The 24255-nt window shown below is 31.3% G+C and overlaps 1 protein-coding gene across 1 annotated transcript; it reads right to left on the minus strand.

Annotated features, from left to right (window-relative positions):
* Positions 1-594: 594 nt before the first annotated feature.
* On the minus strand, positions 595-22095 carry LOC144840788 (transmembrane channel-like protein 7). Its single transcript, XM_078696820.1, has 17 exons — positions 22040-22095; positions 21114-21408; positions 12296-12365; positions 12044-12125; positions 11584-11727; positions 11044-11120; positions 10285-10439; positions 9540-9687; positions 8705-8866; positions 6691-6860; positions 6142-6262; positions 5662-5759; positions 5055-5162; positions 4745-4951; positions 4347-4502; positions 3640-3718; positions 595-3236 (listed from the first exon to the last, which is right to left on the minus strand). Exons 2-17 carry the CDS (start codon positions 21305-21307, stop codon positions 3042-3044), a joined length of 2166 nt encoding a protein of 721 aa, XP_078552946.1. The 5' UTR covers positions 21308-21408; positions 22040-22095; the 3' UTR covers positions 595-3041.
* Between the last annotated feature and the right edge of the window lie 2160 nt (positions 22096-24255).

Consider the following 24255-nt stretch of genomic DNA (forward strand, 5'->3'; position numbering starts at 1 on the left):
TGGCCGACACGTCTCACGGATAGATACTGCAAGATACATACCTTGTGTTGTTGGTCATGTCACAATATTCGTACAATGATATATATTTTATAACAAAGCCATCATGATATTGATCGAATCATATGAATAAAATATGAATGTCTGAGGCAAACAGAGGTTACGCTTCGGTGATCATGCTCCTATTCGAGGGCAGTGAAGACGGTACAGTATATAAATGCTATACTGTATATACTCTATTTGATTTTATCATTTTAAATTCTATTGTTTTATAGTATATCGTAGTCTTAGTCACTGCCGCTCGGAAGCAGTCAAAGAAATGATACAAAAGTTGTTGCGACACACATAAGTAAATCATTATGACGTCATTTTGGTGGTTTTATGACGACCAACTTTATAATTACGCTTGAAAACAGACGTAACGCGATAAAATTATCGGAGAGTGCGCGCGCAACCCGATATGTTATGAACAATGAACAAAATGCGTTGCAAATAGAGGTCTGCCCGACAAGAAAGCATTATAGAGTAGCATATTGCAAAACGGTAACAACCAATTCTCACCAAAACAATAGGTCTTACTAACATTTTTAAACAATCGTTTAATATCCAACACCAAAAATATTAATTTTGGATTCAGCTATTTTCTGTACAATATTCAATAAAATATTTTGAAGAAAACTTTTATTACTTCAGTAACTGTTAACTGCAGTGCATTCACTGTTAAATTTGTTTTAAATCTTGATATTAAAAAAAAACTTTCACAAAAGTAAAATTCAACATTTAAACATTAAAATACAATAAAAATATCAAGGTGTGTACGACTAGTAAAACTGATCTTCTTTTAACAAAATAAAAATATACCTATCTTTACACAAAATTGCTTATAATATAATCTAAATAGTTAAACAACTATTGTCAAAAATGTGTTAAATTTAAGTAAACTTAATGTGTTGTCAACTGCTTTCAGGATAACTGATGTCCAATATGAAGTCATGATCATTATTACTATTATTAATTAATTCAATAATTTCACCTACTTTCTGTATATTAGAACCTTGTTAAGGGTACACCTTTGGGACCCAAGTGTCCCCTTAATAACTGTGTCCTCTGCACAGGAATTGGTTGTACTATTGCAGTGTTGAAACATAAGTATTGCTTCTCATTTATATCACAGGAAATTGTCCCATGAATAGGGGTATCCCATGAATAGGGGTGTCCCATGAATAGGGGTATTCCATTAATAGGGATATTCCATGAATAGGGATATTCTATGAATAGGGGTATTCCATTAATAGGGGTATTCCATTAATAGGGGTATCCCCTGAACAGGGGTGTCCCCTGAATAGGGGTGTCCCCTGAATAGGGGTATCCCCTGAATAGGGGTATCCCCTGAATAGGGTTGTCCCAAAGGAGAGGGTCTACTGTAATTATTGTTCAAAATAAAAGCAGTATTTTAGTATTAAATCAATGTTGTTGTTACAATGGTTTGAATAACTGGTGTTTACCATAGTACATAATACAAACTGAATGATACAATATAAAACTGTGGTAATGGCTATAAATCATGTGAAAAATAACAGAGAAAACTCAACATATTATTCTATAAACATGTAATTCATGTTTATCTAAAACTACAGAAAACTATGTAAAGTGTTACTACATAATGTAATTAGTTTATTATTTACTAAAAGATACATTTGAAAACAATAATTCAATGTTGAAGAATATTCATACCTGTATATATTATTATATATACATGAAGGAAATTATAAATAGAAATACTGCACATATGAAACTATCATATAGAGTTTCAATAAGAATAATGTATAAAATAAAAACTTACAATTATACACAAAACTGGTCAGGCTAAAAAGTTAGAATTAGGCCAAACAGAAATCAATCTTTTTTATTTAAAAAGTGTATAAGTAATTAAGTTTTGTTTGTAAATTCTCTTAAAACATTGCACAAACTGCAAAAGGTGGTTTAAAATACATTTCAAATTTATATATATATACAAATATGTTCACAAATATTTTCTCAGTAAATACTATATACAAGTAACTCCTTTTTAGATAAACTTTTAAGAAATTGGAAGACACTAGCATCAAATATAATGTCAATGTTGGCCCTAATAGCTTCCCATACCTAATAAGAAGTGAAAGACTGCAAAATGGAAGGTTAAATTGAAGTAAAGATGGATTCTCCTTGAGTTTGAAGGTGGTGGTGGGATTGGTGTTGGTTTATATATGTCTGTTTCCCTCATGGTTATAAACATGCTTGCCTGTGATTGGTAACACAGCTTTTGAATTACAAATTATATCCAAGTTTTAGCGATTTGGATAATATATTTTTTAATAAACGATTATTTATATCATATTACTAGAGTTAATTGTTGTGGTTTTCTCAATCAGAAATCTTGTAATCCTGTAATGTAGAGCCTCTGTTATTTAGGTTTATAGCCAATGTCTTCCTGTGTATATATTATTTGTGTAAGGTGAAACTTTTAATATACATTTTAAAATCAAAGGTGACTCAATGCATTCAACACTGAACTCAAGACTGACTGACTAAAAAAAAAAGTATGAAGTTGATTTTGATATTAGTTGTAGCAAGGCAATCTAATAACAGGAAACTGAGCTTGCCTTGTCAAGATAAGAACAGTCCTTTAATCTTATGTCTGGCTGCGACAAATACTAACAGTACTGTATTATGTGGCTGTGACAATGTACTATGTATATATTCTCTGCTGAGCACTGTTAATGGGTATGGAAAGTCGACAGTGTATTGTTTTTATTTGCGTTTAATGCATAGTCATTATTAAATTTGTTTTAAAAGAGATAAAAAAGACATGGCTGTTATATTTCAATGGTGGCTAAAGCCTGTTTATCCCCGCCAATCGATATTCACATGAAAACGAAACATTGACATTTGATTTGATTTGCCGGATTGGAACCATGCCGGAACAGGTGTGAAAGACCCTTAAATCCACGCCTATTACCTCGTCCTTTTGGAAACCGGGTGTTTTGTAAAATACTAGGAGTTGCCTATGGATCTGGTATGTTTGGATGAGATGGGCCACTCCTCTCCCACGCATTAGATGGTGTTCTAGGAGGTGTGTTGTTAACATGTCGATCTGCAATCATTTCTTGTTTTTCTTTATGTGCTTTCTGATGTCCACCTTTGATTCCTGGATCAAGCTTGTTGAGTCTCATCAGCAAAAAGTGTTTGTCACGGCCTTCCTGTAAAATAAACAATTTTGAAAAAAATAATTAAGAAAAATGATGCTACATTTCACCTAGTCTACTGGTGACGAAATGTGGCAAAATATGGGGGAAAATATATTCAGAATTTCACCTAGACAGTGGAGTGGTTTGTTGAACATGAGTTTTTTCCCGGCTTAGAAAAGAATTAGAGAGATTACATATCCCTGCTTAAATGCTGTGATTTTAATTAGATAGGTGAACACTGTACAGTATGACATCAACGTCTATGGTTGTCATTCAATATGTTATTAAATTAAGCACTCAGAGACTGAGCGAATACTTGGCAAAATTCAAAGTGTGACAGAGGGCATACCTCGGTTCATACTGAAGATACATATATCTTTTTAATAAGCTTTGTGAGCATTTAGTTATAACTTACCATTATAAGTTGATCTTTCAGGAGAACAATCATCTCCTTGTGTGCAGATGCTAGTGCATGGTAGTAGTACAAAGTTAAGCTAAATACATTTAAACAAAGACAAATTTGTACATTAGCAATCTTATCCAATCATATTCAAACAAGATTATTTTCTTAGTCAATAAATTCGCAGAAGCCGTAATATCAATTAACTGTGCATCTATAATAGATAATGTATTGTAAAATCAATCAGATTACAACACTTAAATATGCAATATTGATTACCAATATTCTGTGATGATACTTAGCACAAACGATATATCCATAAGTATACACTTATAATTTATGCTACCACAGTTTTGAGAAGTTTATAAAGAATTGGCAAGTTAGCTGTTGCAGTAATAAAATATGTTCTTTTGTTTGCTTTGAATATAAATTAAATTTATTCAGATAAACGCCAAAAATGAAGAAAAAAAAATCAAAATCATAATAAAAAAAACAATATAATATACAATGACAAAACGCTTCTAAAGCTTAGTTTACACTATCAAACTTAATGTGACAAAAAAATGTTATGTGCCCATATACGGACATATTACTACTATATTTGGGCACATCACATTTTTTTGTCAAACTAGTTTGATAGTGTGGACAGAGCCTTCGAATTTAAAACTAAACAAACTCAATGTTGGATATGTATTGAAATATTGTTAAAATAATACACTCACCATAAGACGATAGTGAATGGCACAATAAATGCAACTGAGCCTATAAATTGTGTTATTTCTCGGATAACCAACGGCCAACGATTGACAGCGTCCTCTAGAGATTGCCACATATATTCTATATCGCGGAATGGACCACAACCTCGAGAAGGCAGCACTCTAAAAAAAAATAATGTATATATTTATTTGATATCATTGCTTCAGTTTTAAATCATTTTTAATTTCATTTTTAGTATCAAACCATGTTACTTAATTTGTATCATGCTAAATATCTTGATGTTTTGTCACTACTTTCATTGTATTGAGTGCCATTTGTGAATAAATAATCATTATTAAATCATTATTATTAGACCAATAATACAGATGAGTTGATCTACAATATCTGTTATAAAATAACATACTTGACCATTGAGTAGCCAACAGGAATAACACACAGCATAAATGTTATAAGCAAAATGACCATGAAGAAGTTGCCAGATCTTGAAGCTCGATAAGGCCGATTTGACGGTATCATATTGTATAACAAACTCCACTTTTTAAGGTAAAAAAAGATGATGCATTTGAGCAGGCAGATGGAAGGAAGAAGCGGAGAATAAAATGATCCAACCCTGTAAAAAAAAAAGAGAATTTTTATTATTGTCATGGATTACTGTACAACTGGCCTTAGATAAGAATCTATAACATTGTGAGTGTGAACGTAGTACAACTTACCAACAAATAGCTTGTGAGTAAACAATAGCAAGTACATTTTTAGGAATCTCAAACTCCATCTGACCAAGGGCTTTTGCAATGCCAAAATGAAAATATTTTGCTGCTAATCTATAAAAAATAACATACAATTTTAGTTAATTCAGTCACAATTAAACATTAAGTAGAACCTCTAATAAGGGGCCACATTTGGGACCCTTAATAGGGGTGTCCCTTGAATAGGGTTGGTTGTAGTGTTGAAATATATATTTCCTATCATTAAATTCATGGGAAAGTGTCCCCTTAATAGGGGTGTCCAAAGGAAGGGGTTCTGCTGTAGTAATCAAATTATTAATACATCTTTCAACAATTAATGTCTTGGTAGGGGTGATTTTTTCATCTTTACCATTCAGAATTCTCAACTTCGAAAAACTTAATATCGGAAAGATTTTATAATAGCATGAACAAACTGTAGAAGACGCTATATTGAGAAAATGACATCCAATCATAGATGGCGCTATTTAAAAAAAGGTGTCAGCATCTATGGCAGGTTCTTTCCAAGCGTGACATGAATAAATATTCATCATCATTATTGATTATTAATTCCAATCAATGGCTAAATGAAACTTACTTTCTAGGAAATTCCCAAAAGACTACGACTCCAACAACAGCAACAAAATCAGTGATGCAAAGTTTGTAAAACTGCTGGCCTATGTAAGTCTCCCAGCACTGTGGTAAAGAGAAAATGGTAATAAAACAACAATTGAAAAATGGGAATCTCACTGTTGATATAAACAACTTTATGAGGGTTCAAATCCAACTCTCACCACATTGCTTGTATCCTTAGGCAAGACATTTTACTTACATTTCCCTCTCTCCATCCAGGTGTATAAAATGGGTACCCGGTTAGATCAAGACACAACTTTGCGCTGATTACTAGCTGCATTATGGGAGTATGTTTCCATACATGTTTGATCCAAAAATGACCGGGGTAAATAATTATGCACTCTAAAGCGCATTTGAGCATGATTACTCCTGAAAAGGGCGCTATATAAATGTGGTATTATTATTATTAACTTAAAGAAGCTAACTAATTGGTAAACAGACTCACCCTTAATCCACTGCTTGAACAGAACTGGCAGGATTCATCTTTTTCGTTATCTTCACAGATAATTTGAGGATAGTATGAAGCAATAAGCACAGCCAATGAAGCCAGTCGCAACAATACAGTTCTAAATGAATAAAAAGTATGATTATTACAAATGTTGATTTCTCTAAAGTATATTGTATTTTGTTTCTTTGAGCAAAACTAAACTACAAATTTTACCTCATGCTTTCAATTACTTGTTGAACTATCAAAATAACAGATTTAAAATGTGCTGTGATATAGTGAATATCATGGGAAACATTAAACATATTCTACTCATATGTTGATCTATTGATTTGTTGTTCTATTTACTATTTCTTAAGCTCTGTCCACACTATCAAACTCTATGTGACAAAAAAAGGTGATGTGCCCATATATGGAGACGATGATATCATATCACTACTATGTATATTTGGTCATATCACTACCATATTTGGGCACATCACACTAGTTTGATAGTGCAGACAGAGATTTACACACTCTCACACATAAAGTTATGAATAAATGAATTACCTTGATAGCGTGAGGTTGATTTCAAACTGTGGACTGTACTCTTCAAAGCGAACGAGTACGTTAAATATCATGGGAATGATAGCATTTAATATAGTGATGGAGATGGAAGGAAGGTAGCTGATGATCAGTGATGCAAAGCCATTGCTTGTAATGGCTGACTCGTTCTCATTCTGTAAATGACAGGGAAATATGCAATATGACAGTGATCACAATGATAATGAATGATTCATGAATGAGGCTTAAAGCTTGAAATGCAATATTTACCGATCTGCTGACATTATCATTTATATAATGCTAATTATCTATATAAATCCAAAGGAAAATTACTAAAAAAACGACAATGATATGGGTATCAATGGCTGGATCTCAATGGAGATACAATAAAATAAGCAATGAAAAACTAGCCAGAAATAAGTGCCAGGGCTAATTATCTATAAATATATATGCATTAGTTGCTTAATGTTTGTTAAAATTGTGGGTGTGATGATGGTAGTGACATTGTTATTATGACACATTGATATCTGATTTTTCCAATAGAGAATTTAGTATTGTTGTTGTGTTTTAAAAAAATCTATATATAGCAAAACTTTAGCTTTTACTTAGCATTACTAAACTAATCTAACAAGATATAAATATGAGAGTATTAAATGCATAGAATTATCTTCAAAATATGCAGTGCCTGTTTGTAACACATATTCTACTGTATATATAAAGCATATAGCACATTTGATATACACATTGACTGATTTATAAAAATATAAAAAATACAAACTTAATAATGAGCACTATAAAGCCTATTTTACTGCATAGTGTTATAAGAATATTGAAACTAGTTGCTTTAAAGATTGACAATGTGAATTTGTATTACTTGTGTATTTGCTTAAAATTGTTTCAATATTAAGTGAAATAAGCTAACAGCAATAATAATAATAATAATAATAATATTTATTCGGTCATCAATGTAAAAATAACCAGGAATGAGAATAGGCTAAAGCCCAAACAGATTCTGCACTCACTCCATACAATACAATCAGTTAAAGATAAAACCATATACAAGAAAAATACAAATAAATTATACATAACATGAAATATAGTGTTTTGTTAGAGCAGCCTTAAATATTGAAATTGTTTGTGAATCTTTTATGTCATTTGGTATTTGCTCCCATAGTCTAGGAAAGGAAACAAAAACAGAATTATGAAAAGTATTGCCTTTCGAATTCCAACGTAAAAGCCTACCCGGACATCTTTCACTAGTTTTAATATACTCATTGAAAGAATGGGGACAGTAACCTTTCAACACCTTAAATCCTAATGAAAGTCTATTTAATTTAAACAAGTCATCAATAGATAATAATTCAAGCACTTTCAACCTATGAAAATAAGATGTGTCCCAGGAACCTTCCTTTCTAAACATTATTATCCTTGTTGCTTTCCTTTGTATACTTTCTATTCTATTAATATATGATTTCTCAAATGGTGCCCACATTGAACAACAGTAGGTAACCACTGGAAGTAATAGAGCTTTGTATAAGTTCAACATAGCTAACCAGGACATATTTTTACTACATTTTGAAATGAAACCAAGCAATCTGCTTGCTTTACAACATATATAATTAACTTGTGTATGACAAGACAACGAACTATTTACATAAACACCTAGAAATTTGAATTCTGTAACTTGAGCAGATACTTACCAGTAACTTAAGTACAAGGAATGCAATGTTTGAAATTTTAACGATAATGGAAACATTGAGTTTATATTCAGTAATGAGTTTGTGTATTATGAATAAAAACATTTTTAATAAAAAATGGTTTACAGTTTGCCAATTAACTTAATATAAAAATTATTGATTTATTTTACACAATATATAATAGGATAATTTGGTTTTAACATGGACTTATAAATAATTTTATAGATCCATGGTTTTATTGTATGCATTTACTTATTACATACCATTAGACCTTTCAATAAATATATTGTAAACATATGATATAGAATATTAAGTGAAATTACCAAAACTGCCAACTCTGAAGTGAAGTAGATAAGATATCCTGCCCCTCCAAGGATCACAAATACGAAGAAATTGATAAGCAAACGAACAAGAAACAAACAGATTTTTTTACTGAATGTTCGTGACTCTCGCTTAAGAATAAGACGCTCTTCTTCCAAAGCACTCTGTTGATGATAAAAAAAATGGTTTAGTTTTAAGTTTTATAAATAAAAAGATGAAACATTATTTTTACACACATGTTTTAAGACTTTTTTCATACTTGTTTACACTGTATATAGTTAGATATAGATATAGATAATTTATGATTATTATGTAACCAGAGATGATAAGTGTCACAGTATAGGCATATGTTATATTGATTCGGTTTACTTTTGTGCAAACTGCCTATCTTCTTTTTTTACCATTGTTTTATTTTTTAATAAATTCTACATTGTAATCATTTTTATCATCATTCTCAATATCTGTCTACACTATCAAACTTTATGTGACAAAAAAATGTTGTGTGGCACCCATATATGGACAGGATGATGTCATATAACTACCATATTTGGGCACATCACACTTTTTTTTGTCAAACTAGTTTGATATTGTAGACAGAGCTTAAGTCATGTTTTTTGTAATGTAGATTTAATTAGCAATAAAAGAATAAGGATACTGTAATTAATAGTAATATAATGAAACTCTTCTCAACACTTTTACATGCAATTACTGAAATGACCTGTGTATTTACTTGGAACAGAGCCAAAATCAGTCCTCATTATAATGGCACCATCTAACATTCTCATAAATGTATTGTTCTAAAAATCCTGGCACAAACACACACAACAGGTTACTTACTGTAAGATCATAATGAATACTGCGATGTTTAAGATAAGCATTGTTGCCGTCATTTAACGAGCAGTCCCAACTTCCAAATACTTTGTTACAATATTTGTAGTAACGGTCTTCCTGATTGGCTAGATTCTCCTTGAACCCCTGGCCAGTACTTTTAGGAGGAAGTAAATAAAAAAAATAAAACATTATTACAAACGACACAATTAACAATTGATTTCACTTGTTAACATACTCCATAGGTAGAAAGTGGAGAAATATGAACTATGACCTCATAGAAATTACTATCTCTATGGTAACATACAGGATTATGTTTTATGTGCTCTTGAATAGCTACACTATAAAAAGTGTGTGAGAGTGAGTGTATTCAATTTTAAACAACATAAGTACTTATATACAATATATTTAATGGAAAATATGCTCTATATGCTATATAAGCTCTCTCTACATTATCAAACTAGTTTGACAAATAAAAGTGTGATGTGCCTAAATATGGTAGTGATATGACATCATGGTGTCCATATATGGGCACATCACATTTTTTTGTCACATAAAGTTTAATGATATGATAGTGTAGACAGAGCTTAAGAAATGGTAACTCTTCCACAACCAGACATTTTGGTCCCAAATTATCATTTACCGTACTATTAAAAAACCATTTGGAATACTAGAATTTATGGAAGACAAGATATACATAGGCCAGTCCTAGGGTGTTCTGTATTGGGAGAGTTGACCGTTAAAATTAACTTACTATCGAACCATCAGTAAAAGACTGAGAATAAAATAGCTGATGGAGACCAAGAGGTAGGCCAAAGGAAGGTTGTAAGTGTGATCTGTGTTGTCACTGATACTTAGATTAGATGGTATATAAAAACCATAGAATAACGCTGTCTGTTCCATCCAACCCTGCAAGATATAAGGTAACAAATCAATGAAACAATCAATAGTAAACAATAATGGTCAAACTCATGTAAACTTATCAATCAAGACAGTCACATCTTTTTTATTTTGGAAGGATAGGATAGACAGATGTCTTTTTTACTCGAGCTCCTGTGAATACTGTTCTGGCAAGCTCTCATATTGGAGCTTCAAAGTGGTGGGTGGAGAACGGAGCAGTGTAAATGATTCCTATGCTTTTCTTCCTTTTTTGGTATCTTAGGATGTTTTATGGATCATTTTTGTGTGTAAAGCGCTTAGGATTGTATTAGGCACTATATAAGACTACCATTATTTTGTTAATTTAATTGGAATGTTTTGATGTATCAGAAGAGTAATTAATGAGATGGCTACCATACTAAAAGAAAACTACAAATAAACTTACTACAGTAATCAATCAGTATCAATCTCAACTTATAAACTAATTGACCAATTAATCAACTTATCGATAGATCAATAAACCTCAACCAATATGTTGATCCAATAACGTAATTTTACTCTTATGGCAAACTATGTATGCATAGGTTTGTTTTAATAAATTTAATCATCATATTTTTTATAATGCTGGACTTACAGTTCCTTCAAAGAAGTCAAGTAGTAACTGAATTCCAGAATCATTTGATACACTACTTTCATAAAGTACATCACAAACTACAGAGAGGAAAAAAAAAGAAGATTAATTATAACTTTTTTTTTCTCTTTGTAATATAATTTAATCAATCAATTACTCATGAACATAGAACATTGAAGATGTGTATACATAATTTAAAAATAACCAGAGATAGTAAGAACAACCAGAGGATGAGTTCTCTTAGGCAACAAAAAAAATAAAATCAATACAGAACAGATGTGTTTATTAAAAATATTCATAATTATTATGATACTATAAAACTTGTCTGCATATAATCAATATAGTTAACCTGGAAAAATATTACAAGGCAAGACAATTATCTTGTGTGGAACTAGGAATATTTTAATAACTGCTCATCATCTGGTCCAATATAATATTAATTGAGGCCTAAATCGATAATGGAGATAAACACGATGCTTGTGGTTAAATTATGGAAATTATTATAATGATAGGAGGATTTTAAAACTTTAAACAAATACTTACCATCATTTTCAACATTGCTATTACTATTTAAAGCAACTTGAGGGATGACGACAAACAAGAACATGAGAAGGAAAATGTAGATGTTAAGAAACATCATCCATTTTAGAAATACAAAATAGGAAACAACAGCTGTACCAAACTTTCCTGAAAAAACAAACACAAACAAATGGTTAACATTAACAACTGTTTTAAAAAAGGTTTTCTGGTTAATGGTCATAAGAAGTAACATAGATTCTATATTTTTGCTTTCCGTTGACTGTTACAGCCCTGCTGTGTAAATTGGCCTTTATCTTACGTTAGTTAGCAATAACCATGTTTTCAGTTGCTCTTTCTGTACAAATAGATGTTAACTACGCTACAAAAAATGATTTTCTTTCAACTGAGTTTTCTTTTTTCTTTTCTTCAACAACCATTGAATGTCAAACAAAATAGAAACATTTCTTGATTCTCATATATTTACCTTCGACCTCTTTGATAGATGACCTCCAGAGTTCAAACCAAAGCAACCCATCTGATACTTTAAACTTCAAACGTTTCCATTGCTAAGGAAAATAATCATTAAAAAAAAGTTATTTGAAGTTAATAATGAAGTTTGTGTGTGTTAAATAATCATAATACAACATCATCCCTGCCCAACCATCATTTTCCATCATTTATCATCATAATCATCATCCTTATTCATCCATCAAAATCATGATTATAAAAAACATACCCGGCTCATTTCAAATCGCCATGCTTTAAATCCAGTATCTGCTTTTACTTTTGTCGCTCCATATTTACGTCTGAAATGATAAAATCATTGTAAATTGTTTATTTATTTTATGGTAAACAATCAGCATCGAATCGAATCTTCATCCTACACCTCAAACAAACAGAAGTAAAACAATATAAATAATATTTTTCATATCTTACAATATATATTTTATTTAATTATGTTTATGTACAAACCCGGACAAAAGATTAGAGCAATAGACAAACATCCGCTCAGAAATTTCTTTCTCAAAATATTTACATGAAATTCACTAGTACTGCATATTAACTACTGTCTAATACACAGTAACATATAAAGACGCTAAATCCCACCTTATTAACTGTATCTTAAGAGAGAATTTAATTGTTTAATTTTGTATGTTTGATGCTTATTTTTTAGAATGGTGAAGGAATACTGTTTTAGTAATCTGAACTCTGAGTTCTTTAAATCAATATGAATTGGACGTTAAACAAATCTTTTTATATAACAAATGTATTTACCATGGTTACGCTGTTGTTTGATTTGCGTATAAACAAAGGAAACGCTTAATTCAAGTACATTCGTCTAATTAGAGTAATTTTCAATTGTCAATGTTGTAAAGCAGACTTGACTTTCTAATAGTACTATTTTATAAAATTTGATTTGGATAAATTAATGTAAACTAAGAATTCTAGATGTATTGTCCCTCAAAAACCTGAAAAATAAAGATTAATAAATAAAAAGACTTTGAATAGGCCATTTTGCAGTTAATCACTTAAGTAGAAAACAACTTCAAACTAATGTTTTCACTCATAAAAAAAAACCAAAATAAATGGTTGAAAGCCCATTGACTTGAAAAAAATTTTTAAAAAATAATTTGTTCAGGGGAAAATATATCTTTAAATAACAGAATACTTAAATGCCCTGAGAAAATATTATTATTGTTGCAATCATGATTCTCAGCCTTTGAATTGGTTAGAAAAATATATTCCACAACTAGGTTAGATCATACAATTTGTAGACTTGCTAAATACAAGTGCTAAAACTGCAATATTACCAACAATCTAACAATAGGTGAGTCCCGTGTTCATTCTGAACGTAGGGGAATGAGCTGTTAGTAGCTCATTGTACTAAGTCTCGGCATTATTTGGTAGGGTGGCCAGATCCTTTCCTCGCCGCCTTTTTTCTCCCTAGTATTTTCAACTAGGTACTCATTTACAGCTGAGTGGACTGGGAGCTGTCGGGAATTGAACCCGGGTCTATCTGTATGACAGTCAAGTGTTCTAACCACTCGGCTATCCAACTCTAGGAGTTGGATTATCTAACAATAACGTTCAAATATTAACAAAAAATAATTTTTTTTTATTGCTATTATATCATGTTATATCTATTCACATTCAATAATGTTAACATTTACAGTTTTCATAATATTAAAGACAAAAGTATTTTTGTAATGGTAACTAATTCAGGAAGCTATCTTCACACAATATTCATAACGATCAATACAACTTGACTAAATCAAATATTTTCTAGATTAAAGGCATTAATCCATTCAATGTTGGCATAGAAACAAAAATAAATATTATTGTTGTTGCTTGCAGCTTTCAAAGAAAGACATCTGTAGTGAATGCTCACACAAAGCTGTTGTTAAAGTGTTTTATAGATATGAAGGTCCCTACATATAATATGAAGGTACTAAAGGACTGCTGTGATTTTATGACCCTATACAATCATATTGTACAATATTATACAAGTTATAAACCAAAGGGTTTACATTTTTGTCAATGTCATCCATACTATAGTATTAATTCACTTCACTATGGATACAATAATGTACCCTAATTAAGACTAACAAATGAAACTTTTTGAACTTTTTAAGCGATTTATGCATTTTTATTGTATTGTAACTTCTAAATTGTTTCTGCACATTAAATTTAAATTTTGTGCAATATTGTGTATGTAATCTGTATATGATTTTTGTTTTATATTATATTTTACATTTATCGTACTAATATTTTTGCCAATCTTTAATTTAAGATGAATTTCTATTGTTATTTTATTAGTATCCCCATTTTACACTTTCTCTGGGAAAAAATTAGAAACAAGTGTTTCTCAACTGATTTGTCTCATATGGGGTCTATATATCCACCAAAAAAAAGTTCCAGCTCATCTGGCCTGGGGAAAGCCGCCATTTTGGATTTTCAAAATGGCCGCCATAAAATACAGGTTTTTGCTCATATCTCCTCTTCTACATCATGCATGGAAATGATTTTGGTGGCAAAGTGTATGTTTTGAGGGTCAAGGAATCTAAATACAGCATTTTGAAGTTCACTCAATGACCGCCATCTTGTTTTTCAAAATGGCCGCCTTAAAATACAGATTTGTGCTTATCTCAGCTTCTACATCATGTATAGACATGATTTTGGTGGCAAAATGTAGGTTTTGACGGTCAAGGAATCCAAATACAGCATTAATTTGAATTTCACCCAATGGCCGCCATTTTGAAAATCAAAATGGCTGCTATAAAATTTACAGATTTTTCCTCATATCTCAGCTTCTACATCATATGAACGTAATTTTGGTAGAAAAGTATATGTTTTGAAGGTCAAGGAATTCAAATATAGTATTTTAAAGTTCACCTAATGCCCGCTATTTTGTTTTTCAAAATGGCTGCCATAAAATTTACAGATTTGTCCTCGTACCTCAGCTTCTACATCGTGCATGGAAGTGATTTTGGTGGCAATGTTTATGTTTTGAGGGTCAAGAAATCTAAATACAGCTTTTTGAAGTTCACTCAATGGCCACCATTTTGATTGTCAAAATGGCCACCATAAGCTACAGGTTTTTGCTAATTTATGAGCTACTATGATTATGATTTTGCTAAGCCTATGTTTTGAAGGTTACAGAATAAAAACAAAATTCAGCTTTTGAAATACAGTTGGAAAGTGATGACGAGAATAAGTCAGTATGTTGGTGATAATATATGGGAACCACAGTGATTATGACCCCAGGAGATACTGTACACAAGAAGATATCAGCGATGTACTGTAACTATATCATTCGCGTGAAGAACCTAAAAATAAAATATTCTAAAAAAGTTTGTTAGACGACATTTTAAGATATTTTCCAAATCCTAAAGAGAAGCATGGCCAACTTTAGTTAAGCATATTCCAATCAGATACATTATAGATAAAGCAATTTAAAGCAACATATCTTATGTGACTGAATGGATGGTTACCTAATACACTGGGGACTAACACTACTTCACCATAACTGGTCTGGATTTAGGCATGTAGGTATAATGCGATAACTGGACAAATCGACGATAGTTTATGCCGATCATTCTTTTTTATCCAATTAACATGTCAACAGTTTATACAATGGTACAGACACTCTGAAAACGTATATCTAGCTGTCATAATAATCAGACACGGAGGAGTTTATCTTTTCAGGAGCTTTCTTGGTTATATTGGACATACTGGTGGGTTGAGGTTTTGAAGTTGTGCATAACCTACTTTAAAGAGAGCTGTATATTCTAAAGCTCTTAGAGGATGCAGCTATGTATCATATAATGATGACACGAGATGAGGATGTACCATTTTGTCTCCAGATATAGACACAGTATAGGACAATTGACCATGATGGCCAATATGCCTGAACGACAAATTTCCATATACATACAATACAAGATGTTCAAAAAGAATGGATATCATGCAACGTGTTATAATGGTGAAGAATCAGTTTTCAGACATGAGCACAATAGAGAAAACCTTCTGTATCTTGAAATTTGTCTTTCAGCATTTCCAGATATAGCCTTCCACTTTTGGCATTTTGGCCATGACCAGCTGCTGCAAATATGAAAGCATACTGTAGATGCTATATCTGAACCTGGAGCTCCCAATTGCACAATCATGCCTAAAAAGTTATACCATCTAATGATACAGCCACAGCTTAAATGTTCTTGATATCTTTTTGACTTTCCCAGAAAGCTCTTGTTTGACGACAAATGACAGTTTTCTTTCTCTAACTATTTGCATTACTTTACGTCACAATGGTTGATCGAAGGTTATTAGGATGGCAGATAAGCAGCTAGATTTATACATAAATGCAGACCATTTAGGGTGACTAGTGTTGATCTCCCAGTGTATTACCATGTATCCATAAGATATGTTACTTGCTTTATCCATAAGTTGTACTTTTAACTGCAAGTTGACCATGCTTCTCTTTATATTTGGAAAATATCTTTACATCTCTATGTAACTTCTTTTGAATATCTTGTTTATTAGTTTCTTCTCGCGAATGATAGTTACAGTACACTCTCTGGTATCTTCTTGTGTACCTCTTTGGTATTAATCAGTATGAAACTCGATCTTGTGATTAACTCACGACGTTGACATAGTAATAATGAGGATTGTGATAGCGATAGATCTTGGAGACTAGACAAAGGGGATTGTACATAAATGTTGTTATTATTATATGTTGTGCCAGTTTGATTGGGAATTTTAAAACTATTACTGTATTTAACAAACTGTATGCAAAAAAAAGCAACATCTAAAGCCAGTGGAGCAGTAGCCTTCAACTATGAAGTTTGGTCCTAAATGGAATAAGAAGATCTGATCACTTTCCGACTCTGTATTTTAGAATGCTGATTTTTTATTCTGTAACAATCAAAACATAGACTTAGTTATCAAAATCATGTCTTCATTATGTATATGAGCTACGAAATTAGCAAAACCTGTATTTTATGGCGGCCATTTTGAAAAACAAAATGGTGGCCATTAAGTAAACTTAAAAAAAATGCTGTAATTGAAATCCTTGACCCTCAAAATATATACATTGCCACCAAAATCACTTCCATACATTATGTGGAAGCTGAGATAAGAGCAAAAATCTGTATTTTTATGGTGGCCATTTTGAAAAACAAAATGGCGGCCATTGAGTGAATTACGAAAATGCTGTTTTTCGATTTCTTGACACTCACAACTACACTTTGTCACTAAAATCACGTTCATACACGATGTAGAAGTTGAGATGAGTACAAATCTGTATTTTATGGCGGCCATTTTGAAAAACAAGATGGCGGACATTCAGTAAACTTCAAAATGCTGTATTTGGATTCATTGACCCTCAAAACATATACTTTGCCACCAAAATCATATCCATACATGATGTGGAAGCTGATATATGAGCAAAAATATGTATTTTATGGCGGCCATTTTAAAAATCCAAAATGGCGGCTTTCCCCAGGCCAAATGAGCTGGAACTTTTTTTTGGTGGATATATAGAACCTATATAACTCAAATCAGTTGAGAAACACTTGTTTCTAATTTTTTCCCAGATTGGCCCTTTTTAGACTTAAAATAGGGATACTATTATTATGATATTTGACAAATAAAGTATTTCAGTTTTCAGTATTGGTTTTATGTACAGTGTGTATGTTTCAACTTCAAGAGCACTACCTGGTTTGTGAAAAATAATTGTTTAAAGGTTTGTATGGCGAATAAACACTAGTAACGTTATGCTTCAGGTACACCATGTGTTTGCAAAAGGAAAGAAAGATATAATGCTAAAGAATACAAACGTCCTCAAAAGAAAAGTACTGTAGGCCTGTATTAATGAATAGGATTTTTTGTCAAGATTTCAAATATAACAACAGAGCATGCTCAATGGTGTGTGACTTCACTACTAGGTGGTACACCTTAACAAAAGCTAATCATTGCTTCATTGATTTGAAAAGAAGGATTCTTTAGAAAACCGAATTCACAAGAATTTGTGTACATAATTTGCATGAAAATGGATCCTAAAGTATTTATAGTAACACCATTCGTTACCATTAACTTGTGGATGAATCACTATGAAAGTGCCTGTAAATCAATATCATTGACTTTTCAAAGAACTCAGAATATGTTTTTGTTTTTTTTAAATAAGATCAAACCTGACACATCCACAGTTTGCACATGGATGGAGTATAAAATATGTGTTTTCGTTTATTACAATATTGTATATGATTACAACGTAAGGGCGTGTGGCGCTGTGTGTTGGACGTTCGACTACTGATCGTTAGACCGAGGTTCGAATCCAACTCTCGCCGCATTGCTTGTATCCTTAGGCAAGATACTTTACTTACGTTTGCCTCTCTCCACCCAGGTGTATAAATGGGTACCCGGTTAGATCAAGACACAACTTTGCGCTGATTACTAGCTGCATATATGGGAGTATGTTTCCATAGGTGGTTGATCAGGAAATGACTGGGGTAATAATGTTCAGCGCATTGAGAGCTTGCTTATATGCGCTATATAAGAATGAACTATTATTATTATTAACTGACACTGTTTACCATTCTCTTTTTGCTTAGACATTTGATATAAAGATCAATTTCCATTAACAATTTGTTATAAGTTTCTGTAAGCTCATGGGATGCATAATCGAATAGGAATCGTATTGGTTTATTTACTTAATTGTATTTATTACTGCATAATGTTATTGAACATTACGCAGTATTTATATAAGGTACAGTATATGAGAAAGTGAATATAGTTACATTCCTAGTAGTAGCTTGGATTAGTCTGTTTAATAAGGACATAGAATGATAGAAGCATAAACTAAGTGTAATTTGGTATAGTAACAGTTAGTATTTCCTAGTCAGAAATTGGCACTCAGTTAAACACAGCACTCATTAGTATGAGAGGATTGATTTCTTAAGTACATTACTAACATTTTTAACGTGGTTTTTGGCATAATTTTTAAAAGGCTTTTAATGTCATATTATATTACCGTACATGTAGTTTACAATATTACAGTAAAACCTGTAAACTCAGCCTACTGTAGTTACTGTATAATTAAATGCTTTAAATGTAGTAAATACAATAAATTTCTGCTAACTTATGGGTATTACACTGCACAAACTGAACAATACCCACCGAATATCAATCATTACTAATAAAAGTATGTGCATAATATGTAAATTACATTTGCATAACTCCAGATGTGAAGACTGTTTATTCAAGGACTTAATAATAAAATGTTGTTAAAATTTCAACCAAAATATGTATACAAAATACAATAATGTTTTAATTGATTAAATAATTTAACTGTATTGTTGTCGACATTAATAAAATAATAGGAATAGGTATGAAAATAATGGAGGTCATCAAAAAAACTACTAGCTTAGGCTACTACAATAGATCAAAATACAAAAAACAAATATCTCACAAAAAAAAAAAATAGTATTGTAAAAGTCTACCTCACCAGGGACAAAATTTTGACTACTGTAACTGTAGGTCCATGGTTGTATCATGGAGGTAAAAAATATTTTTTTACCTCCATGGTTGTATTATGTAGGTATACTAATTTCATACCTCCATGGTCGTATACTGAATGTTGATTACTCTGATCAGATTAAGAATGATACTAATAAAATCTTATAAGTTATAAGACACGCTCAAAAAATGCAATTAATGACATAATTGTAAATCTGCATTAAATCATTAGTGTGTCTTTTAAATTTAATTACAGACAAGAATGGCATTAATATTGGCAGTCAGGTTTTCTAAATTACTTCAAGACTGAATACTGATTATTTAATCAATACAGACAGTGAGTTAGGTTTAAGATAATTTCTAAACTAATAATTATCCATTAATTTTGATTTAGTCTCTCCTAAGCTTATTGTAATGCTCAATATTGCTTATTGGTCTAAAATTACTAATTCAACTTTTTTATATTTAATTATTTAAAACAAGAATAGTTAATATATTAATAGCTAGGAATAAGAAATGATAATCATGACCAACTGTAGGCATAATTTTAAATTACTAATTCAACTTTTTTATATTTAATATTTAAAACAAGAATAATTTATAGTTAAGTTAATATATTAATAGTTAGGAAATAAGAAATGATAATCATGACCAATTGTAGGCCAATCACTGTTTTCAAGGTATTAAAATATGAAATAAAAATAATGACAAACACTGATTGATGAGTCAACACATTGGTGACACATTTGACACTTTGTTCCCTTTCAGTGAGGTAGATTAGGAAGGAAACCTCTTCTTACTAATGTACACAAGAAAATTAAATTAAGACATGCTGTGTAAAACTATAAACTATACTTTGTTATAATGTCTTTTTTAAAGCATAAAATAGTCGGACTCCATGTGTTGATTCAATTTCATAATTCATAGTAATGTGTAATTTATCTGAGCACATTATGCACTTGTCAATTGTATGACCCACTATACTGTACGACCCCAGGACAGGTGCGTCATTGGTCCGATGTGTGTCATGTACCTTATGAAGACCATAAAAAGTGACTTACTGTACCTTTAGGTGACCATGATGCACCCATTTTGACACATGGTACATAAAGTGATGGACATTGACTCACTATTGTTCATTGATGTGAATGCGATGCGCATTCATGACGCACCTCTCCCAGGGGTTGTATAGTGGATTACCTTACTTGATGATAGGGTGGAATACCCCTAGTTACGGTTTACCTTACTTACTAAGGACTAGCCTACTGTAGGACTTTACAACATCATAAGAATACCAATTTCATCAAATACACACATATATGGATTGCAAACAAATACACACATCCTTCCTATTGATGGAAAAAAAGGAAGTAGGCTAGGCCAAGTTTGTTATTTTAGTTGTACATAAACAAATAATATACTTTAAATAATAATTAATATTAATAATAATATAAAGTAATTACTAAAACTTAAAAAAGTCTAAATAAAATATTAATTAGCCTACTAGGCATAGGCCTAATAATATTCCCACATTATCTTACCGTATTTCTCTTTTTGTTTCAAGCGTAGTTGGTAAACCTTTCACTATTTTAGCCCTTTGCGAATGTGCCTCTAGCGATGTATCGGCTTGCAACTTTTGAAGTTCCAATTCGGCAGCGGCATCAAGATGCCCGCCTGCCAGTGAATTTCCATACAGATTTCTGCTACTGCTAGTGGGCCTAGCAGAACGATCCATTTTCAATGACACAGAGGCTACAGAATTGCTAACAGGTAGCTCACTATTCGAAGCATGTATTTTACCTTCAGTTGGTGTTTTATTTCTGGTATGTAATGGTACTGAAATATTAAAAATATCGTTGGAAATGTTTATAAAACTTCAACGAAACTTCTTACAAAAGTTGCTGTCAAAACAAAATCCACTCTCATCATTTATATCGGCGCAAGGTGGTTTGTTTATTAATTTGTTTCTACACACTCCCAACGCGTGGGGGCGCCATACACGTTTTGAGGTTCATCAATTCATATACAAAACAGATTTCAATGAACAATATATATGTAAACAAAATTTCGAAAGAAGAAGGTACACGCCCAGAAAGATGAAAAACACATCCTGTGGAGGACGTACCTATTACAGACACAGACAATGAAAATTTAAAAAAAAATATAAATAAAAAATAAAAATAAAATTGACCGTACCATAGATAAAGTATGCTGTACACATAAAAAAAATAGGGCCTATACAATAAAATATTTTTTTTTGATATTATAAAAAACAATAAAAAATATACACGCTTATTTAAAACATGTAAAACATCCCTATTAAACTAAACAACGTTTTCGCAGAAATAATATTAATAATGCTTTTTTTTCTTAATTATTTCCTCCTTGTAGGGCCTATATAGAGACGTGTCAGAAATATGGAGAGAAAAAAATCTCATCAATGGTCATACATTCAAATTAAACTTACATTCTTCGTTGTCTTTCAGGCACGCAGAACTTCCTCTATCAATACTTTCATTTTCGCTCATTATGTATTCAATTCGAACATTTACGATATTGTCTATTTCTGTGGTTTATTTCCGATTTTCAAACAATTGAACTGTATATAGTGAAGAACTTATTCACCACGATACGAATGGCTGGTTGATGGTCACTTTTGTATGTTTGCTATGATCACGTCATTGAATGTCATCACTACTCCGTTTGTGCTGTAAAACACTCATTGTTAGCTAAACTAACGTTGAATAGATATATTGATTTTACAACGGTCAATTGTTTGATTAACGATAAAGTTCCTTGAGACTTTATATTTAAAGAGATAAAATCAATTTGTGTGAAATTGCTGCTGCTTCGTAAATTGCGAAATCAAGTTCAACATATGGGATCGATAGACAAAAGAAGAAATAAATATATAATATCATATTTCTAGTGCATTTTTATTAAATTAAACTAGATACAAAAATTATTTCATTTAATTTAAATTTAAGAATATGTTTGACAAAAACGTCTGGGACTTCTTAAGAATGAAGCTCTGTAGTTCGTCCCAGGTATAGGGTTAGTATATCATTAGTTTATTAGAAACAAAACCCGCCGAAAATATGAATACATTAAAAACTAAAAGAAAATATAAACTGATTACTTAAAATATTTCAATTAAAAAGTTTAAAAAACCGTTGTTACAAATGAGAAAATATTTTAATATTATTACAAGTAAGTTAATTTTTAAAAAATTGAAAAAGCCAAAATAAATCAACCTCTATAAGTATAAGGCTGCTGTGTGAGAAAATTAAAAAATAACTCTTTAAATAAAATATAAAATCAACAAATAATATTTTATCTATTTCCACTTTAGGCCTATATAAGAGGGTAACAATTTCAGCTGAACACGCAGACTAGCTGATATCCAGCCCTCTTTAGAATAATAAAATAGGCCTATAAACATCTATTATACTTAACTAAATTCTTTACAAAACATACAATATATACAAATATATTAGGCCTACATTAAACAAATTACGATAGAATATGTTTTTTAAACTTAAATTTAAAGGAATTAATATAAGCTGAATAAGAACATATGTGCAATGGAAATCATTTTTTTAAATTCTTTTCATTTATAAGAATAAGTCAGTGTTATTGCAAACTTTAAACCTTTAGCAATTCAGTTTTTAAAAACTTATTTTGAATGAGATACCTTGCTGATATAAATTAAAGAGAACAAAAACACCACTTATTATAAAATTTAAAAGAACATAATTATTAGAAGTATTTTATTTTAAAGAGCGAAAAAAAAAAGACCTCACCAAAAACGAAATTATTAAAAGAAAAGAAAAAAATAAATCATAAAGAGGGTGGGAATATTATTTTGTTTTAAAACACAGCACAAAAATGAAATTAATAAAAAAAAATAAAAAAAAAATAATAATAATAATAAGTGGAAAATATTTGTTTTAAAAAAAATAAATAAAGAGCGAAAAAAAAGAAGAAAAAAAAAAACTAAAGAGCGAAAAAAAGACCCCACCCAAAAACTAAATTATTAAAAGAAAAGAAAAACATAAAAATAAAATAATAAAGGGTGGAAATATTATTTTGTTCTAAAAGCCAACACAAAAATGAAATTAATAAAAGAAAAATTAAAAAATAAATAATAATAAGTACTTTACTTTAAAATTAAATTAATAAAAGAAAGAAAAACAAAAAAAAATAAATAATAAGTGGAAAATATTTGTTGAAAAAAAAGTAATAAAGAGCGGCGCAAAAAAAAAGAAAAAAAAAAACCAAAAGGGAAAGGTCTCACTATATTGTCCGGGCTGTTGAAGGCTACCTATTCACGAGCGCTATCCCACTACTGCTCCACGCGGGGACTTTTGCCTGCTGCGTTTCCGCCCTGGGCCGGTACGTTCCTCCTTAGACAACCTGGTTGTCCAGGCCTCCGCCTAGCCAACCATATCGACGCCGAGCTAAGCGTGGACGCTCGATCGCCATAGAGCAACCAACAACAGGACTCCCGAACTCAAGCCATCCTCAAACCCCGACTTCCAAAGTAGCTGGATTACAGGCGCGCGCCACAACGCCCAGTCGACAATCAAACGGAAATAAGCAATCACATTGTATCTACAACAGCGCCCTCGTTATTATACAATACTCGACATTGATGGCGTTTGATGACGTAACAACATTTTA

The sequence above is a fragment of the Antedon bifida genome, chromosome 4 (assembly GCF_963402885.1).
Source record: "Antedon bifida chromosome 4, ecAntBifi1.1, whole genome shotgun sequence".
NCBI classification, from domain to species: Eukaryota; Metazoa; Echinodermata; class Crinoidea; order Comatulida; family Antedonidae; genus Antedon; species Antedon bifida.

What these genes read in the sequence shown, in the direction of transcription:
- LOC144840788 (XM_078696820.1), bottom strand. Translation starts at nt 21,307, where the DNA reads ATGGATCGTTCTGCTAGGCCCACTAGCAGTAGCAGAAATCTGTATGGA. An exon ending in CTTCAGAGTTGGCAGTTTTG is followed by an intron (nt 6,861 to 8,704) that starts GTAATTTCACTT and finishes TGTCATTTACAG; the next exon opens with AATGAGAACGAGTCAGCCAT. An exon ending in CCATTCACTATCGTCTTATG is followed by an intron (nt 3,719 to 4,346) that starts GTGAGTGTATTA and finishes AAATGTATTTAG; the next exon opens with CTTAACTTTGTACTACTACC.